Genomic DNA, 23,229 nt, shown 5'->3' on the forward strand with positions numbered 1-23,229 from the left:
GCTGGACACAGGGCTGAAAGAGCTGGGTTGGGTTCTCCTTCCCAGGCTCTTAAAACCTTTTTTCTAGCTAATTTGCACAGTCCTGCCTTTGGAGCAAGTGGGAAGGATAACCCACAGAAGAGGTCATCACCCAACCGCAGAGAAGCGGCACAGAAATACTGTAGCAGTACAGCATTGCCTTTGCAGCAGGATTGGCGGGTTTCATCCTGCAAAGGCTAAAATGCATTCAGTGCATACTTGGATTGAGTGAGTAGTCACTGCTTGTCAGACAAACAACCTGTCTATACTAAAACATCACAATATTCCCCTCAGTCCCCAGCAGAAAATTGTAGAGCATGACATGAGTTCAGCCAGGACGTACCTCCGCAACATCTGCAAGGGATCGTGACACAAAGGAGTCCCGCGAGTTTTCGTCCAGCAGACTAGGTACCAGTAGAGAGGTGCTGCTTGCGGTACTGGTGGAAGCTGGCAGCATTTTCCGGCCCTTCTCTGGGGAAAGGAAGCTCGCTGTAAAATGAACAATCAAGGAAGCAAGTTAGCGTTTGAATTCTTAGGTTTGCAGAGAGAGAAGATACAAGGCGCTATTTCTTCACCTGCCAAGAAAATAATTAAGGGGTGTCTTATACAGTGTTCCCTGTAACAGGGATTTCCAGGTGTGGACTACAACTCCCATCATCCCCAGCCAAAGGCCACTGCAGCCGAGGATGATGGCAGTTGTACTCAACAACAACTGGGGTTAATCAGGCAAAGTTCTAAAGTCAGTTTCCTTCCTCAGTGCCAGGAAATGCAATTGCCTTGGGATATTCCACTCGTAAATTCATCTAAGGTGGAATCTGAAATCCAAAGCATCTCAACTTCCGCTGGAAACAAAACCTTCAAGTTTCTTGCCATTATTAAGCCAAGCAAAGGAGTACCAGTGTGCTCCACTTTCAGCATTCTGCAATTTCTAGGTGCATAATTCGGGATTCTAGGCAAGGAGAGTTCACAAAGGCCAGGTCTCTCCACCCATTTAAAGGCTGCATCTAGAGCAAGATTGCACAAGATTGGCCTTCCAGCTGTTCCAGCTGGGGATGATGGGAGCTGTAGTCCAACAGCAGCTGGGATGGGAGGTCAAAGTTGTGTGCAGCCCTGATCTAGAGGCAAATCTACTTTCATTATTTAAAGGACTAAAAAGTCCTACTAAGCCACCTAATGGCACAGCAGGGAAGTAACTCGCCTAGGGAGTAAGAAGTTGCCGGTTCGAATCCCCGTTGGTACATTTCCCAGAGCATGGGAAACACCTCTATCGGGCAGCAGTGATATAGGGAGATGCTGAAAGGCATCATCTCACACTGCATGGGAGATGGCAATGGGAAACCCCTCCTGTATTCTACCCAAGACAACCACATGGCTCTGTGGGCACCAGGAGTCAACACCAACTTGACGACACAAGTTTACTTTACTTTTAAAAGTCCTAAGTAAAGGAAATGGTACTGGGCAGCGGGTGGGGAGAAGGGAGAGAGAGAAAATTGCAGAGCAGTCTGCAGAACTATGCCAGGACAAGCTATTTATTGTTCAATTTTTATGTCGCTTTCATTAAAATCTCAAAGCAGTTTACAATATAATTAAAACAATGCACAATTAAAATACAAAGAGTACAGATATGAAATATAAAAGTTCTAAAACCCATATAAAGACGGCAATATTACCGTCTTCATAGAGGTTTTTATACTTTTTCTATTTCAATATCACAGCGCTACTGAAGCACGGGCCCTGTTAATCCTCCAGCTGAGCACTTGGTCACGGCAACATCCCCCCCCCCCCAAGTGCACAGAAATGTAACCAGGGTCCATTCTATTTAAATCAAAGCATCCCCCTTCAGCTGGGCCCTCCAGCTCTCAGCCCCAGGGCGGGCTCTGGCAATTGCCCAGCCCTGCCCAAGGGGAGAGGAGAAGCTTCTGAGCCAAGGCAGGGGGAGCCCAGCCATGAGTCAGCCCCCGTCCGCCCACCATCAATCCCTCGCTTGCTGCCACTCACAGAACAGGCTGCTGAGGGAGGAGTCTGTGGAGTCATTGGGGTACCACTGCGGGTCGTGGCTGGGAGAGGCAATCCAGTTTTGCTGAGGGCTGCAGGAGGGGGATGGAAGACTCTTGGAGTTGTCGCTGCCATTCAGCTTGGCTGGGGACAGAGGGACAGTTTCACCTGCAAAAGGAAATGGTATGAACCAGTGACTGAGCCAAGATGGCCAGACATCACTCTGCCCTGGGACAGGGATCCCCAGCTGCTGCTTTAGACGACAACTCCCACAATCCCCAGCTGCAAGGGCCAAATGGAGTTGTAGTCCAGAACAATGGATTATGGGAGTTGTAGTCTATGGTTGTTGTCCAAAACATCTGGGGATCCCTGTTACAGGGAACACTGCCAGACATCTACAAATCCACTCGCCAGCGATGAGTGCCATCAGCCCTCTGGCAAACAGGACACCTGTCACCACACTCCCCTCCCCAGAGGTCTCATTTCCACTGCCATTTCTGAGAAGGTAAGGAACAGCAGGGATCCTTTCTGAGCAGGAGGAGAGGGCTCCCCTTGTGTTTTACCTTCGCCCTGCCCCAGTGCAACGGACAGAAGACCTGCTTCTCTCCTAAGCCCTCTGCCGTCTGCCAGAAAAGGATCGGGGGGATTGGTGGGGACCAGAAATAATGGCTGAGATAAGTCGACATTTGTGGATCCCTAAATATGAGAAATGCCAGGGCTCCGTGTGCTTTTGGAATCCGTAAGTAGGCGTGGGCACCTGCTCAGGAAGAAATGATGGCAGACTTAACTTGATTCCGTGAAGGGTTTGATACGGCCCACACAGGAGGCAGAGTTCCAAGTGCCAACCCCAGCCGCCCTATCAGTGCAACAGCCGTGGCTGTGCGTTTGGCCTGCTTGCAACGATGACAGATGCTGCCGACAAGCAGTGAGGCAACACTTTTACTATATTTGCCCAAAGAGAAAGCAATTTTAAATTGTAGACAGTCGCCTTAAAAATAGAGGTTAAATACAGGAAATTGCTGTATTTAAAAAACAAAAACAAACAAAAAACCACCATGTATTTACTCAAAAGGAAGAGGACTCTGAATTTAAGACAACCCCCTTGATTTCGAACGTCAAAAATCTAGCCTTGCGTTCAGATAAATACAGCATTTTTAGGAACACAGGAAGCTGCCTTTTACTGAGTTGGACCATTGGTCCATTCAGCTCAGTATGGTCTACCCTGAGGCTATTCACACGCTCAGGCAAAACCAGGCTAAGGAAGCCCAGCCTGGTTTTGCTGGAGTGTGCAGATCCTGGCGGCAACAAACCTACTTAGGGGTGCCCAGAAACTGGGCTAATTGATCTTGTGTCAGTGTCGCGCAGCTCCTACACACAAAGAAGCCTCCTGACCCCATAATGAACTGCGCATTCACACGGTGCATTACAGAAGTTCTGGTGGCCTCCTGGTCCCAGAAATGCCCTGCTACCGACAGGAGCTGGAAATCATTTGGATGAGCAATCCACGCGCTCAGCCAGGGGGAGAGGATCGTCTGCGGGGGAGGTAGACATTTTGAGGCTTGCTCCCCTCACCCCTTTTGAGCCCTTTCGCCGATCGTGAGAAAGGCCTCAATGACTGGCAAAAGCTTCTCCAAGGTTTCAGGCAGATCTTTCCCAGCCTTACCTGCAGATGCTGCCAGGGATTGAACTTGGGACCTTCTGCATCCAAAGCAGGATCTCTATCACAGAGCTATGGCCCCATCTAATTTTGTGTAATGGTCCCCCCATACCTCCCTTGGGGGGCTTTATGGCTTGGAGTTTCTCCCTGCCATGCTGCTGCCAAAATCTGTCCTTTGAATCGAACACTGATTGGAGACGATATTGAGCAAACTGTGTCATTGTGCGCACAGACACATGGTTTCCTCCCCTCGAGCAGATCCAAGCGTTCAGAGAGGTATATGATACAGGCCTCCACGTCACTGTATCACCTTGGAATACACGTGGGAAATAACTTGTTCAGAAATACGCCAACTTTAGAAACGCCCTGCGTGTGGAAAGCTTCGTCTCCATTTGCAGGAAGCGTTAGAAAGGTGAAGAAATGCTTGTTCAGGAAAGCTTGGTTGAGTCTCTCACCATATTGACCAGAGCTGATGGCAATTTCAATGATAGAGTCACTGATCTGAGTAGCATGTTCTCCTTGAGAGAGGACATCCTCCGGGGGTCCAGGAAGCGAGATATCCAGCAGAGCCGAGACATTGGGAGGAGACAGACGGGTGCCAGAAGCCTCAGACGAGGGAAGCGGAGGAGTAGAGAGACCATTCTGGAGCGAAGTTTTGGGCAGTTCTGGTAGAGAAAGGACTAGTGCTCCCTGCTGTAGCAAGCAGAATATGCAAATTATTTGTATACATTTTCTGGAATTGCTGTACTGGCATTCTACTGTTAAAAGCACAGAAGTCCCTGTCAGGCCAAGAACTGGCAACTCTACCTACATCTCTTTGCCCACCTGTGGTGCTCTCTTCAGTCCTACCCAAAACATATTGCCTCCATGACTCCAGTTCTATAGATGGCAAACAGAGCCACACAGAGACACACACAACTGCTCCCCTGATCTGCCCCAATACTCGGTTGGGGGACCACAGTGAGCCCTGCTAGCTAAGCTCTCTTACTATGCAACATGGGCACTCTAAAGTTTAGAGGTTTGTATATATTTTCCTGGATTTGCCTGATCTCTTCAACTAAGTTTATTTCAAACATATATCTACATCACATGGGCTCAGATGGAGCTATTCTGTTTCTTCACCCATGGCTTAGCTTGCCCCTTTCTCACTTTCCTTTCCCTACCCTTACCTTTCCTATAATGTTTTTTAAACAATGGAAAGGAATACTCAGAAACGTAAGAAGCTGCCTTATACAGAGTCAGACCCTTGGTCCATCTAGCTCAGTATTGCTTAACACAGACTGGCAGCAGTTTCTCCAAGGTTACAGGCAGGAGTTTCTCTCAGCCTTATCTTGGAGATGCTGCTAGGGAGGGAACTTGGGACCTTCTCCATGCAAGTGCTCTTCCCAGAGTGGCCCCATCCCCTAAGGGGAATAATCTCAAATGCAAACCAGGGCAGACCCTTCTTAGCAAAGGGGACAATTCATGCTTGCTACCGCAAGACCATCTCCTCCCATGTCTGTAGCTGAATATCCTCCTACCATCTCACTTTTTCACGTTCCAAACGTCCCTTCACTAGAGATGCTAAATCAGTACCACATAGCTAGGAAGATTGTGCTATTGCCAGTTCCTTCTGCTGTAACTGGTCACTACACTTTAGCTTGTTCTCCTTTCAAGTTTTGCACAGAAATATCACAGACTAAAGCCCTATCCACACATGCACAGATCTGTTTGCATGTATTTATTCATATACCACACGGCTACAGCTGCTTCCAGAATCACAGTTCAATGTTCTTGAAAACAGGCCTGAAGAAGCTTGAATTTTGGTCCCACACAAAAAGAAGCATTGGTCACATGTGGGTTATCTTTTCCCCGTGCTCCAGAGGGCAGGACAAATCAATCAAAAAAACCCTTCAAGAGGCAGAAGAGAATAGCCCCATAGTTCTGTTTGGGTGAGCCAAACTTCTAGAAAGAAAGTAACAGTAAAAGAAAAGATGTGCCACGTAAATGTGACAGAGTAACAGCAGGGAAAGATCTTTGGGGAAAAATGCTTACCAGTAGCCTTGGACGCCCCAGGGTGGGTCAAAATGTCCTCAGCAACAGCAGCCAGAAGAAGTCTTCACGGTGAGTGACCAATGCTCCTTTCTCGGCTGCTGGGTGAGGACCTCTCACATGGGACGTGCCACAGCTAAGAGACCTCGGGCAAGAGCATCCCAGGCTACTGGTGCAGAAGGACTTCTTGAAGGACACGTCTGCCGAAGGCGGCCTGGGCTGATTTGAAAAGGTCCAGCTTGTAGCACCTAGAGAACCTGGATGGAGAGGACCACCATTTAACCAAGGGGAGCATTTGTGGAGAAAGCCACTGAAATGGTTGCAGAGTGGGCAGTGACCCTCAAAAGCGTAGGCAGATGTGGGACCTTTTATGCCAAGGCGATGCAGGCCTTAATCCACCAGGCCTGGGTTGCAGAGGATACTTACTGGCCCATGGTAAATGGAACCTGAAAGAGGCTGTCCTGGACAGGTACATGTTCAAGCAGCGGCGAACATCGAGCGTATGCCACCACTTTTCCTTGGCCGCGGATTGTTTGGGACAGGGAAGGGAGGACCACATCTTGAGATCCATGAAAAACTGAACCAACTTTTGGGAGAATAAAAGGATCTGGGATCAGGCGCACAGAGCCCTGGGGGCGGGGGATGTAGAATCTGGGATTGGAAGAGAGCGTCCTGAGCTCAGAAATCCTCTGTGCGGAAGTAATGGCAACAAGGAAGATGAGCTTGAAGGAGAGTATGCGCAAGGGGATGGGCTTCATGGGCTCGAAGGGAGGTGCATGAAGGACTCAGAGCACCTCATAGAGGTCCCAGGATGGGAAACAATGGAGGCGAAGATGACGTGCCCCCTCTGAGAAATCTACAAAGGTAAGGATGAGATTGAATACTCCTCCTTTTGGATGGAGCCAGGAAGTTGAGAAGCATGGCGTTTGATGGTGTTTGCTTAGCCTTGAGACCTCTGTCAAGCCCATCCTGAAGAAAAAGTTGGGAAATTCCACATGTTTCTGGGGAAAACATGTGCTGGCAGCACCAGCAAAGAAATACCCTCCATGTGGTCTGGTAAATCCAGGATGCTCTCTGCCTAGAGAAGAAAGATGCGACAAAGTAGGCAACTGAGGAGCAGAACCAGTGGGAATGCAAACAGGAGCTCATGTGGCCAGTGAGATGACATGGCATCCAGTTGGTGATGGTGTCTATGATGACCCCAGGTGATTTATCCAGTTGGAGGGTGCTCTTGGTCACGTTCATGAGGAAGCCGTGAGTGGATAGATTTGATAGTGCACTGCTGAGATCTCTTTTGGCTGAGGCCAGGGAAGAAGACTGGATGAGGAGATCATCGAGGATCTTTTGTAGGAGCATGTGAGCAATCAGCAGTGCCAGAGTCTTTGTGAAAATCCAGGGAGCTAAGGAGAGACCAAAGCGGAGGGCTGCGTACTAGTAATGCAGGCTGAAGTAAGCGGCGATGATCATGATGAATGCGGACATGGATGCAGGCCTCCGTGAGGTCCACGTATGCCAAGTAGTCCCCATGACACAAGGCGATGCGTAAGTAGCCCCCGTGGAGATGGAGCGCATGGTTTCCATACCAAACTTTCTGCATCTTACAAGATTGTTTAAGTATTTGAGATCCAGGATGGCCTGTAAGGTACTGTCTTTTTTGGGCGCCCCGCCGTTCCTGCTCTGCCAGAACTCCTTCTATTGCCGAGAAGTTGAGTACATGTTGAACTGCCGCCAGCAGGGCCTTATGTTTCTGTGGCAACCTGGATCGAGGGGTGGGCAGGAACTGGTCCCTTGGGCGGGCTGTTTATCTTGCAACCGTGCAGGATAGTGTCTATGACCCAGTGGTCTGAAATGGAGGCCTCCCAAGCGTGAAAGAAGTGAGAAAGGTGACCTCCCACACACAGGGGCAGTGAGTCAGGAGGCTTGGGCCCGCAAGGGGTTCGATGTCCCTGGGGAGGGTCCTTTGGCTGGAGGAGGAGGTGGTGGTAGAGTCATCCTCTAAAAGGACGATGTTGGGGCTTTCCTCCCTCTTGGGAAGGGTGGCAAAAATCCTAGTTGCCGCAGGTGACCGAGATGGAAAAGTCACCTGCAGAGGCCTCCAAAGGACTGGATGTGCTCTACTCCCCTCTGGACTCCGTCACTGACCACTGAAGCCGCAGCATGCACACTGGTGGCATGCTGGAACTTCCTACCGTGCCCTTGCATAGCTCTCTTGCCCTTAAGAACAGGAAGAAACCCGGTCCTCTTGGGCTCCATGGGGAAGGAGGAAGGTAGAGGAGGATAGGGAAGGAGAAGGAGTAAAAAAGGACTTTAAAAGAAGAAACAGTTTTTAGGTGAAACGAAGAGGAAAGAACTGAAAAAGAAGAGGCTGGAAATAGAGGGGCAAAAATTTTGAGAGCCAGTGAGAGAAGGAGAAAAAACTAGAAGCTGGCTAGATATGACCTCCTCTGGAGCTGGCAGGACAAACTAAACTGGGAGGGGCTATCTGCTCCCACCTCGTAAAGGTTTTCCTCGATTGATTTGTCCTGCCCTCTGGAGCATGCGGGGAGGATAACCCATGTGAGATGACTGAATTCAGTCCCGCCGAGGACTGAATCTTCAAGCACAGAACATTGTGTTTGTGTGAATCCACTGCAAGTTGTGAAGATGACTACCACTAGAAGCAACACTTGCTTCATGAGCTCATACTCTACCTGGAAGCCCCCAGGGATCGCCTCCTGCTCAGGCCGTGATGGTAGACCAAGGAACGGAACCCGACATTCACTGCTTGAACCCTGGAAAATGCAACCAAGAATGCTCAAGTCACATGCTCAGACAGAGAGTACCCATTTGCACTAAGAAAGGGCTGAAACTGGTCCATGCCAGGATGGTGGCCAAATGTACCAAACAAAGCCCAATCCTGAACCCAAGCCATACAATTCAGCCTTCTCTTGTATTTGCATTTTAACATACCTGGCCTCAGTTGCCCATGCTCTAATAACTGGGACTACTTTAATGTGCTTTAAATAGTAATGAACAGTGGAAATGATCCAGAATCTTCAGTTGGCAGCAGCCACCGGGATTTTGTTGGACCAGTAGGTTGGACAATAAGTCAATCTTGCGACGGCTTCGAAGTTTACTGGTTTCTTTCTGGGCTCAATGCCAGCCAGTTTCGATCTTTAAAGTCCTACATGGACTGAGACCAGGGCAAACAAACCTGCCCAAGTCTCATGTTCTACTACAAAAGCCCTTCTCTCCTACAGGAGGAGGGAGGAAAAACATCCTTTTCTCTATTTTTAGAAGAGCTCCAAGTTGCTCTTCTGAGTCTATGGATTCATTGTGCCCACAGTGACTATTCAAGGAGTCAAATATAGTCTCCGAGATTTATTTTAGAGACTGCTCAGCACAAAAGCCAATAAGCGAAGAACTAGTTTAGCCAGAGTACATTTCCTACCAGTTTCTAACTGAGCCAGCTGGGGTGGTCGGTAATGTCTTGGGGGATGAATGCTCACTGTGTTTTTTGACGACACCCCTAGAGTTGGAAAACAGCGAGTGGCCAACTTGCATGGGGAAATTTTGTCGAGGAGCTTGAATGGGGACCCTAGAATTAGAAAAGGAGTATCTGAGTGTGGGAGGAAAAAGCAAAGCAAGTCGCATGGAAAGGAAGAGGAGGAACCAGTTACAGCCTCAGACAGGGCCTAGGGATAAAAGGGGCAATGGGTTGTGGACAGAAAGGGACCAGGAGACAAGGCAACTATGAAGGCAACTACAGGCTAGAAGGCAGAACAAAGTGATGGTAGAAGGAAATGAGGGGCTGCTTTGTCCTCAGCATAGTAGTTAGATATTTAGGCAAAGATCTGGGAAAGGGGGATCAAGAGAGCAAGAGACCTGCTAGAAACAGACAGTGCAACAGGTAAAGAGGGGCAAGAATTTGTGCAGTGCAAGTTAGGGACCTGGGTGAGTTAGAATCTCACAGCGTTTCATGATAATCTGGTTATAGCCTGCAAGGAGCATTAACACACCTTTTAAGGGCTTAATGGAAGCGAAAACTCACCGCTACTGTAGCAATGGAGCCTCCGTTCTGATGTGCCACTGTGGAGTCCTGCCCTGTGACCACTGTTGTCACGGCATCTGGCGAAAGTGGGGAAACACCTGACAAGCCTTCAGTATCCAGAACAGGCAAAGGACTGCCAGGGATAATGCCGGCACTTTTGGCTGCCAAATCGATAGCACCTTTGAACAAAGGAGGAAGAGTTTTAGTCTTTCACTGGTTCAGAAAGCCAAGTAATCAACATTGACATGTCTTATCAGCTATTCAGCAACTTCCTCCAAAACGGGGTTATTCCCCTCGGTCTTAGGTGGGCATGTCTTTTGACTTTAACAAATCAAATTCTGTCCTGCCTTGGAGCTCCTAAGAGGAATAACCCATGAGGTGTCCCTGACCTCAGCAACTGAGAACAACATTGACATGTCTTATCAGCTATTCAGCATCTTCCTCCAAAAATACAAAAAGATCTTCCTAATCCCTTATATTCTGTTCCAAAAATATTCACGGCTTTCTGTTTAGAGGAATACCTCATTTGTATTCCATTTAGACAGGGATTCATAAATTTAGGCATATATCAAATTCTTAAAGGCAGATTAATTAGAGACTGGTTTGGTATTTCACTCCCCTAGTAATCATATGGTAGCTGCAGGGTTAGCTGAACGCCTGGCCTTTATCAATACTGGTCTGGAGAGGCTAAGCCTTGTTCTTCCTTCCTTGGGGAGACACTTTATTCATTGGCAGTGGCAAGGGAGATGACAAGAGGGTGGTTGTGCTTATGCCCATCCTTGAACCGGAACCCTCATCTCACACTTGCATCTACTAGATAGAGCATTTGGGTCCTTGCCCAAAATGGCTTAGACAAAGATATACTTTGCACTTCCTGATCAGAGGAGAACCCCCAAAAGGGAGCGTGACAAGACCTGATAATGCTCTCTCTAGCCACTTCAGAGCCAGCATAAAATCCCACTAACAACATGCTCTCTCCAGAGCTTCTTTTTCCGATGAGAAACCTACTAGACAGATGGTTAGTGGCTTGAGCTGGAAGATCCTTGGGAATGATGGGACGGGAAACAGCAGCCTTCGTAAGTGAAGACTGGATTGGCCGGAAAGACCCTCTTCCTAAAAATGAACATCAGAAGTTGGTTAACATGGAAATGCTTCTTCTTCCTTTTGGCCATAGCTTATAATAATAAAACAAGAGCAATCGACAGCCTAGAGTAAGAGAAAATTCCGCACTACAGCCAACAGCAGAAAAAAAATCTAGCCCGACAATAGTGACTGTGTATAATTAACCTATGGAATTCTCTGTCACAGGATGTGGTAATAGCCACTAGCTTGGATAGCTTAAAAAGGGGTTTAGACAAATTCATGGAGAACAGGTCTATCAATGGCCACTAGTCTGAGGGCTATAGGCCACTTCCAGCCTCAGAGGCAGGATGCCTCTGAATACCAGTTCAGGGGAGTAACAGTAGGAGAGAGGGCATGCCCTCACAGCTAGCCTGTAGGCTTCTTGGAGGCATCTGGCGGGCCGCTGTCCGAAGCGGGACATTGGACTACATAGGCCTTGGGCCTGGTCCAGCAGGGCTGTTTTTAGGACTCTTCAAGTGCAAGGCAGCACAATGGTGACCATGTTGCCCTCATTTTGTAAACTTCAAGGTAGGAACCAAATTTTCCTTATTGTGCTGCAATATTTAGTGCCAGGAAGGCAAAACAGGTGAGCCAGTGTCTCCAAGTCTTCTTGTGTGCCAGAAGTCTTCTCTTCTACCAACATTAAAAACTCACCCGTTTTCGAGGGAAATGGGTAAAGTATGGATAAACCATGAGTAGGGATCGCCACCACACTGATCCTTTGCTATTTCCTGGCTCAGGACAGATGAACACCCTATACAGAGTACCCACAGAAGGAAGGTTTACCTGTTACAGAAGAGTTTGATAAGATCGAGAAGGAGCAGACATGCTGGGAGGGATTTCCAGAAGGCCTAGGAAGCAGCGTTCTCTGCAAAGGCAAGGCAATAAACTTTAGCATCAAAGAGAGGTTTCCTATCTACTACATTATGATCTTTTAGGGCTGCTACCGACATCACGTCACCTTAAGTGGCGCAGCAGGGAAATGCTTGACTAACAAGCAGAAGGTTGCCGGTTTGAATCCCCGCTGGTACTATATTGGGCAGCAGCGATATAGGAAGATGCTGAAAGGCATCATCTCATACTGCGTGGGAGGAGGCAATGGTAAATCCTTCCTGTATTCTACCAAAGAAAACCACTGGGGTACAACAACAGGGCTCGGTGGGCACCAGGAGTCGAAATCGACTTGTCAGCACACTGTACCTTTACCAACATCACATTTACATCACAATTTTTTTATTTTTTTGAAATTGTGCATGGAAGAAGTCAGGCAACAACCAAAGGGGTATGCCTCTATGATGACAGATTCAAATAGCAGCAGAGAATCTGAGAAGTTTTGCCAGATGTGGAGCTCTGATACTCAAGAATGACTGATCAGAAGTTAGAAAGAGGTACATCTTTGGGTGGTTTCTGGTCACTTCCCATGTCTGCATGGATTCCATTCTAGTGGTCTACTGCAATTGTTCTTAAGAACTGCTGTCACAGCCAACACCAGCTGAGCATCCCTGGTAGTGCTTCTACCAACAGAAAGTGAGTGTGAGCTGCCACAGTCGAAACCAATCAGATCTGCCTATCTGGGTGGGGGTGGGAGGAAGGAATAGGAAAGGAGTTGAACCATCAATTCAACCTGGAAGATGGGTCCGTAGCTCAGAGGCAGAGCATCGGCTTGGCATACAGAAGGTCCCAGGTTCAAACCCCGGCTGCATCTTCAGGTAGGGCTGGGAAGGACTCCTGTCTGGAACTTCAGAGACGCTGCTGCCAGTCAGTGGAGGCAATACTGAGCTAAATGGACCAATGCTATCGGTATAAAGCAGCTTCCATCATATTGAACCTAAGTAATTTGACATGCAGACGATACATTGCAGATAGTAATTTTCTCTAACCTGGACTACCAATGGTTTCCGCAGGTGTCTGTTATGCAGTTTCCGTGGCTTTGGCAAGAAGAAATCAGACTGCATCTGAGGAGAACAACCAAAAGGTAACTTGTGAGACACAACATCTATTTACTTATTTTATTTACAATTTTTAATTATATTTATAATGCAACACACGGATGGCTTGCATTAATATGCCTTTTTTTTGTCCTAGAAACAGTGAAGAAACAAAATTGCGGGGAGAAATGGGAGAGCTGGTCTTGTGGTAGCAAGCATGACTTGTCCCCTTTGCTAAGCAGTGTCCAGCTTGGTTGCATATGAATGGGAGAATGCATGTGAGAGCTCTGTAAGATATTCCCCTTAGGGGATGGGGCCCCTTTGGGAAGAGCACCTGCAGGGAGAAGGTTCCAAGTTCCCTGGCAGCATCTCCAAGATAGGGCTGAGAGAGAGACTCCTGCCTGCAACCTTGGAGAAGCCGCTGCCAGTCTTTGTAGACCAGGGATTCTCAACGTTGGGTCCTCAGATGTTTTTGGACTTCAGCTCCCATAATCACCAGTCCCAGTGGCCTTTGGTTGGGGATTATGGGAGTTGAAGTCAAAAAACATCTGAGGACCCAATGTTGAGAATCCCTGGTGTAGACAATACTGAGCTAGACGGACCAATGGTCTGACTATGGCAGCTTCCTATGTTCATAAAATACTACAGAGTGGGTTATGTCCCTACAGGGTCCTCTACATTCAACTCTTTGCTAAGCACCAATCAGCCTAGCTTCAGGACTTTCAACTCCCTGCAAAACAGCTTAAGAGCATTAATAATTTCAAGAAGTGGAGCACTACAAAATGCCGGTGCAACCTGGAACAAAAATCTTACTTCATCTACTAATTTGGGGGAAACTGGATTTATTATTTATCAGCCTCTTGGTCACTTTGCACACTTCACCATTTGACATCCAGCAGAATACCTTACACAGCGTTAATGCAACGTATTTATAACAAACAATAAAACACATTCACCAGTCTACCAGCCTTGTCATATTGCTCTGAATAGTGCACGTGGCTGAATATTATCTTATTTGTTATTCCAAACCATAACAAACTCAGTTTTCAGACAAGATTATTGGTCTACCTGCATTCAGTCCCTAACTATTGGTTAATTTCATCCTATATGCCAGTGTTCTTCACTGGAAGGCCTGGGGCCCAGTGGCAGTCCCCAGCAAACCCAAGAGTGGCTCCAGGACTAACTGTTTATTGGATGTGTGTGAACCTTTGGTCAAAACTGAGTCATCTGCACCGTCACTCTGGCACCATATAGAGGAGACTGTTCCCACAGTGCAGTGCTGCACCACTGGGGCCCCTTTAAGGGAAACGGAACCTTCTTGAGCCATTGGAAGGCATGCAAAAAATGCTGGGAAGTTAGAAACTTGTGCTTTCTTCCTAGAGAGGGCTCAGGCTCTCTTAAAGGGCCCTCCCACCACTGAGAAAAGCACAGTACTGTGCAGAGGACAGGATGATGAGAAATGGCTCTCCCAATCAAGGTTTTTTCCGCCCTGCCAAAGTGGCTCCTGCTTGAAAAACAGTGAAGATCACAGATATATGCCATGTCCTGGGCTCTACCTGCGCTGAAAGATCTGCTTCTCCCCCACTCCTGAAACATACCAAATTCTGGCTGCCATTAAAGGAAACGTATAACCATTTCTAAGCCTACTGATATGGTGTTTTAAGGAGCAAAAGAGGAATGGGTTAAGGGTAGCCTTTTGTTGTTTATATTATGACAAAGGAGATCTAGTAATGAATGTAATTCAGTTTCTTCTTGAAGCCAACTGAAGCCAGCTACATAGAGAGAGGGACTCACACTGATCGTGTCCAAGCGCTGTCGGAAGGAGAGCTCCGCTTCTTTGCTTTGCAAGAACAGCTTTCCATGCCGGCTGTTGGGTGGGAGAGTCGTGGGCACTGCAAAGAGGCCGCCGTCCGCATCAGCACTTCCGGAACTTGAAGGGCCAGCCACCAAGAGGGGTCGAGGGGGATTTCGCAAACCTGGAGGAGGGTCACGAAAATACAAGTTCTACAAGGGGGATTTCTCACATCTCTTCATTCTCTTTTCAAAGAGAGAGAGAGAGAAGGCTGATTTACACCATCATTAACAGGGTAGGACAAACATCCTTGCCAAATTTGGGAGCTGTGTACCAGTGTTCCCTCTAAGGTGTGTGCAGGCTGCCACACACCCACACACCAGTTGTGAAACTAGAAATTCAGCCAAGCTAGAGACTGACAGATGAAGTTACCCTTCTCCAAGGAGAATATGGGATTCCTAGTTGCAGAATTTGGAGAGGTTTTTCTTTAAGTGTACAAACCTAAACCCCTTGATAGTGGGGCCTTACAGATTGGGGCTGAAAGTTAGTAAATGAGTCAGCTGGGGTGGATGGTACCATCTGGGGGCACAAATACAATTTTTGACAAGGTCTATATCCATTCCATTGTAAGACTTTCAAGCTTCCAGTGTGTTCTCACACTTTTATGGTCCTGAGCATGGGTCCTGCAGTAGCCACTTTTGCAACTGTGTTTTATACGCTTTTAAAAAAGTTTTAAAAGACACAAAACCCACTATAAATCTGCGTAGATGTTGTCCGAGGAAATCTGGCCTGAAAATGGTCGGGAATGTCCTTCAAAGACTACTCCTTGAAGGGAGTACAATTGGCTCACTCTTATTCTAACTCTTCCCTCGGTGCAAAAATGACTGCAATTTTACCCTAATCGTTGGGGGGTAGGGATAAAGAAGGGGTGAGAACCCTCAGAAAGCTGTCAGTGAAACAATGGTCTCACCTCTCTTCCCTCTCCCGGGGGGTGGGGACATTGCCAAATATCACTATGAGCATTTGTCCTGAGATGGTACCTACGGCCAAAATTTGTGGGCCTAAGTGGCTGATATCCTCATTTAATAAAGGGCTTGCATAACGACAGATCATTCTGGAGAGATTCTGTGTGGTCGCTAAGAGTCAACACCAACTTGACGGCATTTAATCAGTCAATCAATAATGAACTAAGCTGCACTAATGCAAAAAGATCGCCTATTTGCACTAAAACATGGGGATTTTCAGAAAGGTGTTCCTGCGCAAGAGTTCCCTTTAAGACAGACGAGGTGTGTGTCTCTGGTTGTGCAACTGTTGTGCCAGGCAGTAGAGTGACGCTAGCGCAAGTAGCTCATGCAATATCCTTTCACAAGCAGTCAGTATGTACGAATACTACAGGCTGGCTCGGAGGATAAAACCCTGGCAAACAGGTCTTGCTGTTCAGAAGACAGCTTAACACGCTTCAGGCACAACTCCTCCTCCATGGCTGGAACCGCCTTGGGATTGTTTTAATGAGAGGAGGTACAGAAGTTTAATGATAAATAAATGGGTGAAATCTAAAAATAGTTTGTCAATATATTTCAGTGTAAGAGTTACTGGGAAATGATCAGTACCAGGGCGGCTAACAATGAGAAATCTCTGAAAAAGAGTATTTAATTCCGAGATACAGTCATCCCTCGCCAATCATGGGTTTCCCAATCGTGAATTTGAGTATCCACAACCGGGAAATTGTGACCGGTCTCGCCAACTGCAACCTGAGTATCTGTGGTTTGGTGAGATTTTCCTCCCAATTTGGGGTGTTGTTTTTTTTTGTAGTTTTTGGGGGTCAGGGTCATTTTCAGTGGTCCCCTTCACTCCTCTTATTCACTCCTGGTGATTTCCCCCCCCCCCCCGCAATGTTAACTGTATTTTGGGGTCTTTTCACGACTGATTCCCCTAACCCTGTTTTTCCATTGATTTCAATGGCTCATCTATTGCAAATTCGCCAGCCACGAGGTTTTCCTGGAATTGAACCCTGGTGGTTGGCGAGGGATGACAGAAAACCAATTAATGATGGTTTAGTGCCAACTCACTGAGTATACTCAGCAGGGTAATCACCTCTCATCACCCCATTCAATACATGCAAGTCTAATTTTGCAAGGGTATGAAGTAAGCACAGCCAGTATTGTATTTAACCAGTAAACACAGCCTAAAATAGAGAACCAGCATAGCGAAGTGGTTAGAGTTTTGGACTAGGACCTGGAAGACCTGAGTTTGAATCCCCATTCAAACATGAAACTCACTGGGTGACTCTGGGCCAGTCATGTTATCTCTCAGCCAGCCTACCTCACAGGGTTGTTGTGAGGATAAAAATAAGCATGTACTGAGCTCCTCAGAGGAAGAGCGGGATATAAGTGTAAAAATAAAAAATAAACCTGGTCAGGATACTCAGGGCACTGAGGACTCCTGCTGCTTGGTTTCCGTCTTCCCTTGACGGCAGAGACTCACCTGAGGAGCTGGAAGTGGCACTGGGGGAAAACGTCTTGTTGCGGAGGGCAGGCTGGTGATTGCGTGCACAGCCTGGGCTCCTGGTGCTGATGGCAATCACCTTCCCAGGAGGGGTCAGAGTGTGCTCCTCTTGGGTGGGTTTTATAGGGGATGTGGCAACGGAGTTCATTTCAGGGGTCTGAAAAGGAGAGGGAGAAAAAGAGCTGAATCTGAGTTACATGCACAAGAACAACAGCCCATGCCAGTTCTAGACATGGAGAGGGGAAATGCACTAGTGCAAACTTCAGATTATCAAGACCTTACTGCCAATTTTTATTTTACATCTTTTTATACCACCCAAAACTTACGTCAAAACACCGAGGGAGGGAGCATGAAGCAGCTTTTCTGGGAGGGTGTTCCCAAGTTGAGGGGCCACAACTGAAAGAGGCCCTGTCTCTCATCCCAGCCAACCACACCTGTTAGTGGCAGGGGGGTAAGCAGGGTCTGAGATGCTGAACAGAGGGCCCCGACAGGTTCATATAGGCCAATGTGATCAGACAGGTACCCTGGCTCAACTATTGGCCACTGTGGTTAGGAATTATGAGAGTTGTCGCGGGAAATGACTTGCCTAGCAAGCATGAGGTTGCCAGATTGAATCCGCGCTGGTATGTTTCCCATAGTCTGGGAATAGTATCTTCCCATAGTATGTTTCCCATAGTCTGAGCTCGGAACAGAATGACATAATTCCAACCCGCAACGCTTGGAACATTCCAAGTACCATTTTGGACTCCAAATGGCTGCTGTGTGCAGAAGCCAGAAGAATGCCATTTTGGAGTCCAAAATGGCTCTCAGAACAGGGTCATTCCATCGAGACGACCATTTGTTGCGACAGAACGATCCGGGTCATTTGGTTTCTGTGCCGGGCTCGGAACAGAACGCAAATAGCATCCTGTGCACATCCCTAATCACGAACAAGCCATTTCCAGCCTCATTCTCTTTGCTGAAAAAAGGGGACAGCAACCTATTTTCAAGGCTTACATAGGAAGCTGCTTTATGCCAAGTCAGATCTTGGGTCCATCTAGCTTGGCTCTGTCTACACCAGGACTGCTCAACTCTGGCCCTCCTGCAGATACTGGCCTACAGCTCTCATAATCCCTGGCTTTTGGCCACTGTGGCTGGGGATGATGGGAGTTGTAGTCCAAAACCAGCTTGGGGTCCTAAGTTGAGCAGGCTTGGTCTACACTGACCAGCAGATAGTAATATAGTAGAAAAATGCAAAGAACTAATTTTCAAATATGGTCATGGCTTTCCAAACTAATTTTCACCTGAAAACTGTAGACAGAATTAGAAGATTCTAAGAAATGTTAATTCCTGACAACTTCCTATTCTAGATGTGCACATTCCAATTATTATGAAGGAAAAGAAGTCAGCACATACAATCCACGCTGGTACTATACTGGGCAGCAGCGATAGAGGAAGATGCTGAAAGGTATCATCTCATACCTTTGGTCAACCCCTCCGGTATCCTACCAAAAACAACCACAGGGCTCTGTGGGCGCCACGAGTTGAAATCGACTTGACAGCACCCACATGCTCAGGAGTCTGAGCATATTTCATGTTCGCCTGTGTGGGCACCGCTGGACTAATCCATTCTTGGATGCTTATCTGCAAGACTGGGTTACACTGATTAAAACTTGCAGCCCTACTTGTAAACCATTATACTCTTGTGGCCATCACATCCTGTGACATTAAGACCCATAAAATGTGAGTGTTCTCAAACTGGGTCCCCAGATGTTCTTTAACTGTGACTCCTATCCTCCCCAGACACAGCGGCCTTGTTGGACTACAACTCCCATCACCCCCAGCCACAATGATTGAAGGCCGTTGTGGCTGGGAGCTGATGTTCAGTAACTTTTGAGGACCCAACGAGAACCCCTGCACTTATGGATCGTTCATTTATGGTTGCCCCACATTTATGGCTTTATGGCACAAAAAGCTATTTTTGCCCATGAAGCTTGCTGTCCATCAGATGACTGTTCTTTTTGTATTTTTAGAGCATGAATAATTTTTTCTAACTTGCTCTCATCATTCTTTCTCCTCAATTTTACCTCTAATATAGCACTAAGGCCAAACATGACATGCAGTGGGAGAGAATTATTCACCAGGCCCCAAAATGGGAAGCAACACGCTGCTACATTTACTCCCCCCCCAAAAAAAACACCCCACAGATTTGTTATATTCATATACACGACTGTATTGTAGCTCTCAGTACAATAATAAGAGCTAACTGACCTGGCACAGAGCATCTGCACCCCTAGTTCTCTTACCATCTTCATTTTGTGCTCCCCTCCTCAGCCCCATTTCGTGCTCCCTTGGCAGCCAGCCCTCGGCTTCTCCTTTCTTGGCTGCTGGCCAGCTGGGCCACCACTTCTCCCCGGCTGCTCAGTTGTTCTCCGGGCCAGCAGTTTCTTTCTGCCCTAATCGGCAGCTCGCTCACGAACTCTCGCAAGAGCTGCCACACATGGGATTAGTGACGGGTACACTTAGGAGAATTATATATAGATAGTGGCAGCAGTGTTCCCTCTAAGGAGTGCACGTGCTCACACTTTTTTTGATATCCATTCAGTTGATTTTGGATCCCGCTCAGATAGAATCAGGAAGGTCCCACTCTTGAATATGCACGTGCACACACTACCTTGATACTGCTGCTGCCCAGAAGAAAACTCATTCCACATACAGATGGGAAATTTTTTTAGAGAGAACACTGAGTGGCAGACATCCTAAGTACGTTTATCAAAGGAAGTGCTACTGAAACGTAGCCGTCCTTTAGAGTACTGCTGAGAAAACGAGTCTAGATGTCAGCAAATAATCACAGCTACCATTCGCATAGCGCTGCCCAGTGTTCAACCACTTCACCTATTACCTTGAAGTCCTAACAATCTCCCAGTAAGGCAATCCGGTTATTATGCCCACACTGCCAAGGTGAAAAGCTGGTCTTGCAGTAGTGAGCATGAGTTGGGCCCTTTGCTAAGCAGGGGTCATATTGGTTTGCACCTGGATGGGTGACTACATGCGAGCACCGTAAGAGAAGGATAGGGCTGTAGCTCAGTGGTAGAGCATCTGCTTAGCATGCAGGAGCTTCAGTCCCTGGCAGCTCCAAGAAAGGCTGGGAGAGATTGCTGCCTGAAACTTGTTGGACTGCAACTCCCATCATCCCCAACCACTGGGAATGATGGAAGTTGCAGTCCAATGACATCTGGGGACGCAAGAGCGGGGCTTGTGGTAGCAAGCAGGAATGGTCCCCTTTGCTAAATAGGGTCCACCCTGGTTTGCATCTGAATGGGAGACTACATGGGCAAGCACTGTAAGATATTCCCCTTCGGGGATGGGGCTGTGCTTAGAAGAGCATCTGCATGCTTGGGTGCAGAAGGTTCCCAGTTCCCTCCCTGGCAGCATCTCCAAGATAGGGCTGAGAGAGACTCCTGCCTGCAGCCTTGGAGAAGCCACTGACAGTCTGTGTAGACCAGGGATTCTCAATGTTGGCCCCCCCAGATGTTATTGGACTTCAACTCCCATAATCCTTGACCAATAACATCTGGGGACCCAATGTTGAGAATCCCTGGTGTAGGCAAGACTGAGCTAGATGGACCAAGGGTCTGACTCAGTATATGGCAGCTTCCTATGTTCCCGAGAACCCCTGGTATAGACAAAACTGAACTAGGTGGACCAATGGTTCGACTCCATGTAAGGACGTTTCCTGTGTTCCAGGTTGGGAGGGAGTGACTTGCCTAAGGCCACTTAGTGAGTCAGAGGCAAGATTCAAACCAGGAACTTCCCCATCAGGCTCTTTGCCACTCAATTACACCTGTTCTCCATGGTCCACGCGATACTTACTGGCTTGGGGTTAACTTCCGTGGAGATGAGCTTCAAGAGGCAGTTGAGGAGTTTCTGCTTGTGAAAGGCGGCTGAGGACGGAGGAGCAGATTTCGGGTCAGGCGCCTGCTCCCCAGCATCCTGGGTTTCCGGCCCCAGGACAGCCAGCCAATCATACTCAAGCTGCAGTTTGTTCGGCTTGCCCATCATGAGGTAGACTTCAGCCAAGGTAAGGCTCTCGGAGGTCCGCAGGCTCCATCCCTCTTCTCGGACCTGTTGCACGAGGCGGCTCGGGTCGTCCTTGAGAGACTTTGCGACTGATTGTCCCTGAGGTGGCGGCGGCGGCAGTGAGGTGTTGGGCTTCTCCTGAGAGTCCTCCATTACTGCGTCCGACAGCTCCTTGGTGCAGGTTTCTGCCTGTGGTCCACAGCAGTGGAGGGCCTGAGTTTCTGACCTGGAGGGACCACCGCCGGGCACTGCCACCCCGCCTCTCGCCAGCGGCGCTGGACCGACGTTGCCAGCCTCCGTGGAGTTCCGCGGCAAAGCCATGTCTTTCCCATTCAGCCTGTCTGTGCAAAGACACTTCTCCGGGACAATGAGATCCTGGCAGGACTTCATGTACCGAGGGAAGGGGTCAAGCAAAGAGAGTTCCTCCAGGTCAGGGGGGAGGCTGCCGCAGTCACAGTTTGCGCCGCTGGAAGGTAAGCCGGTTGCCAGCGCGGCGGCCGAGGTCTCCCTACCCTCGGCGGAGGGGGCTGGGGCAACCGGCTTCTCAAGACTCCCACCCGGGTCCTGAAGCCCAGAAGGTAGTTTGTCAAGACAGTTTGCAACGCTGAGACTGGAGGAGGACGCTCCTTCTGCGAGTCCACTCTCCAGAGCGCAATCCTCAGTGTTGGCTGCTGCATCCAACGTGGACTGAGTGTTTCTACTGACATCTGTAGTACTCTCCGACCTGGCCCCACCCTTGCCCTCGGTCCCCCGCGGGTATTTCACCTGCCCTCTGGCGGTGCCCTGACCGCTCTGGATGCCGAGAATTTGGGCAGGAGGCAGCAAGTGAGAGTCCTTCGTGCTCTGCTTGCACCTGCCGGATTCCTGCCAATGCACGGTGCAGAAAGCTTTCGAGTGTACGACTCTGGCGACCCCAGGGAGTGGAGTGAGCGTACAGTTCTCTCCGGGGAAGAGATGGAGCATCACCTTCTCTTCTGAATAGCTGCCACTTGCTTCAGAATCTCTGGAGTCTTGTAGCTGCCGTTCTGCAAGTGTTTTACGCTAAATGCAGGACGTTAAGGGATCCAGCAACATTACAGCAGGCAATGTGTGGCATTCAAGTGGCATCTTGGTCACCAGGCTACTGGCTCTAGAAGCGGGTGGGGAAAGCGAGATCTTCTCAAGAACACTGGAATGGCTTCCAGGACTGGGATGCCAGTTACAAGAAGAATCACTCCCAGAACACAAGCCAGGCAACGTGGTGTAGTGAGTAGAGTGTTGGACTAGGACCAGAGAGACCCAAGTTTCATATCTTCACTCAAGTGAAGATATGAGTGAAGATATGAAACTTCAAGTGAGTTTCATATCTTCACTCAGATATGAAACTCACTGGGTGAATCTGGGCCAGTCACTTATTTCTCAGTCTAACCTACCTCACGGGGTTGTTGTGAGGATAACCATAGCTACTAGCTGATCTGGTGCAGAGCATCTGCACCCCTAGTTTGCTGCTGCTTTCTCCGCTGCTTTTTTGCCTGCCCACCCGCACCGCATTCTTCCACAACCAGTCTTCTTCCCCACCCACCCCTGCCCTCCGTCTTTTTCCTTCCCCACCCGCTGACAGTCTGTTTCCCCGCCCACCCCACTACCTGCCATCTTCTTGTTTCCCCGCCTGCCACCGCCGCCGTTTTCTTTGGCTGGCTGGCATCATTCAATGCCGGTTTTTTGCCTGCCAGCCAGCTGGGTGCCACCACCATTTTCTTTCCGCTACCCATCCCATGGCTATCTGGCAGCTCTCCGAACTCTCATGCGAGCTGCCACACACAGGATTAGCCACGATTATGCCTTAGAGGGAAATAAATAAATAAAAATAAAAAGATGTACGCTGCTCTGGGCACCTTGGAGGCAGAGCTTCTCAACAACAACAAAAAGGATACAATGCGCACTTCATGGAGAGCCCACTTCTGTTTTAAGAACTCAATGAGGCTGGAGACCTTGCGATGCAGCTCCACAATCATCCTGGCAAGGCATGCAAGAAAGAAGACGGGAGGAGTCAGCAAGTGATGTTCCACTGAGAGTGTGGAATAGACGGCAGAGCCCCGGTTCAGAGGGTCAC

General features: G+C 48.4%; 1 protein-coding gene across 8 annotated transcripts in view; it reads right to left on the reverse strand.

The window, feature by feature from the left end:
• CRAMP1 (cramped chromatin regulator homolog 1) overlaps positions 1-23,229 on the reverse strand; it is a 54,174-nt gene that overhangs the window by 5,373 nt on the left and 25,572 nt on the right. For 6 of the 8 annotated variants that reach the window (XM_053276764.1, XM_053276762.1, XM_053276759.1 and 3 more), the window contains exons 9-20: positions 23,051-23,132; positions 20,931-22,178; positions 17,058-17,235; positions 14,576-14,757; positions 12,734-12,808; positions 11,640-11,721; positions 10,740-10,844; positions 9,732-9,910; positions 8,392-8,472; positions 4,126-4,363; positions 2,017-2,181; positions 362-507 (exon numbers count right to left, since the gene is read on the reverse strand). In XM_053276764.1, coding sequence (XP_053132739.1) covers positions 362-507; positions 2,017-2,181; positions 4,126-4,363; positions 8,392-8,472; positions 9,732-9,910; positions 10,740-10,844; positions 11,640-11,721; positions 12,734-12,808; positions 14,576-14,757; positions 17,058-17,235; positions 20,931-22,178; positions 23,051-23,132 — 2,761 coding nt within the window. The remainder of the gene's footprint in view (positions 1-361; positions 508-2,016; positions 2,182-4,125; positions 4,364-8,391; positions 8,473-9,731; positions 9,911-10,739; positions 10,845-11,639; positions 11,722-12,733; positions 12,809-14,575; positions 14,758-17,057; positions 17,236-20,930; positions 22,179-23,050; positions 23,133-23,229) is intronic. The other 2 variants (XM_053276760.1, XM_053276765.1) reach the window with 2 other exon arrangements.

The sequence above is a fragment of the Hemicordylus capensis genome, chromosome 13, assembly GCF_027244095.1.
Source record: "Hemicordylus capensis ecotype Gifberg chromosome 13, rHemCap1.1.pri, whole genome shotgun sequence".
Lineage (NCBI taxonomy): Eukaryota > Metazoa > Chordata > Lepidosauria > Squamata > Cordylidae > Hemicordylus > Hemicordylus capensis.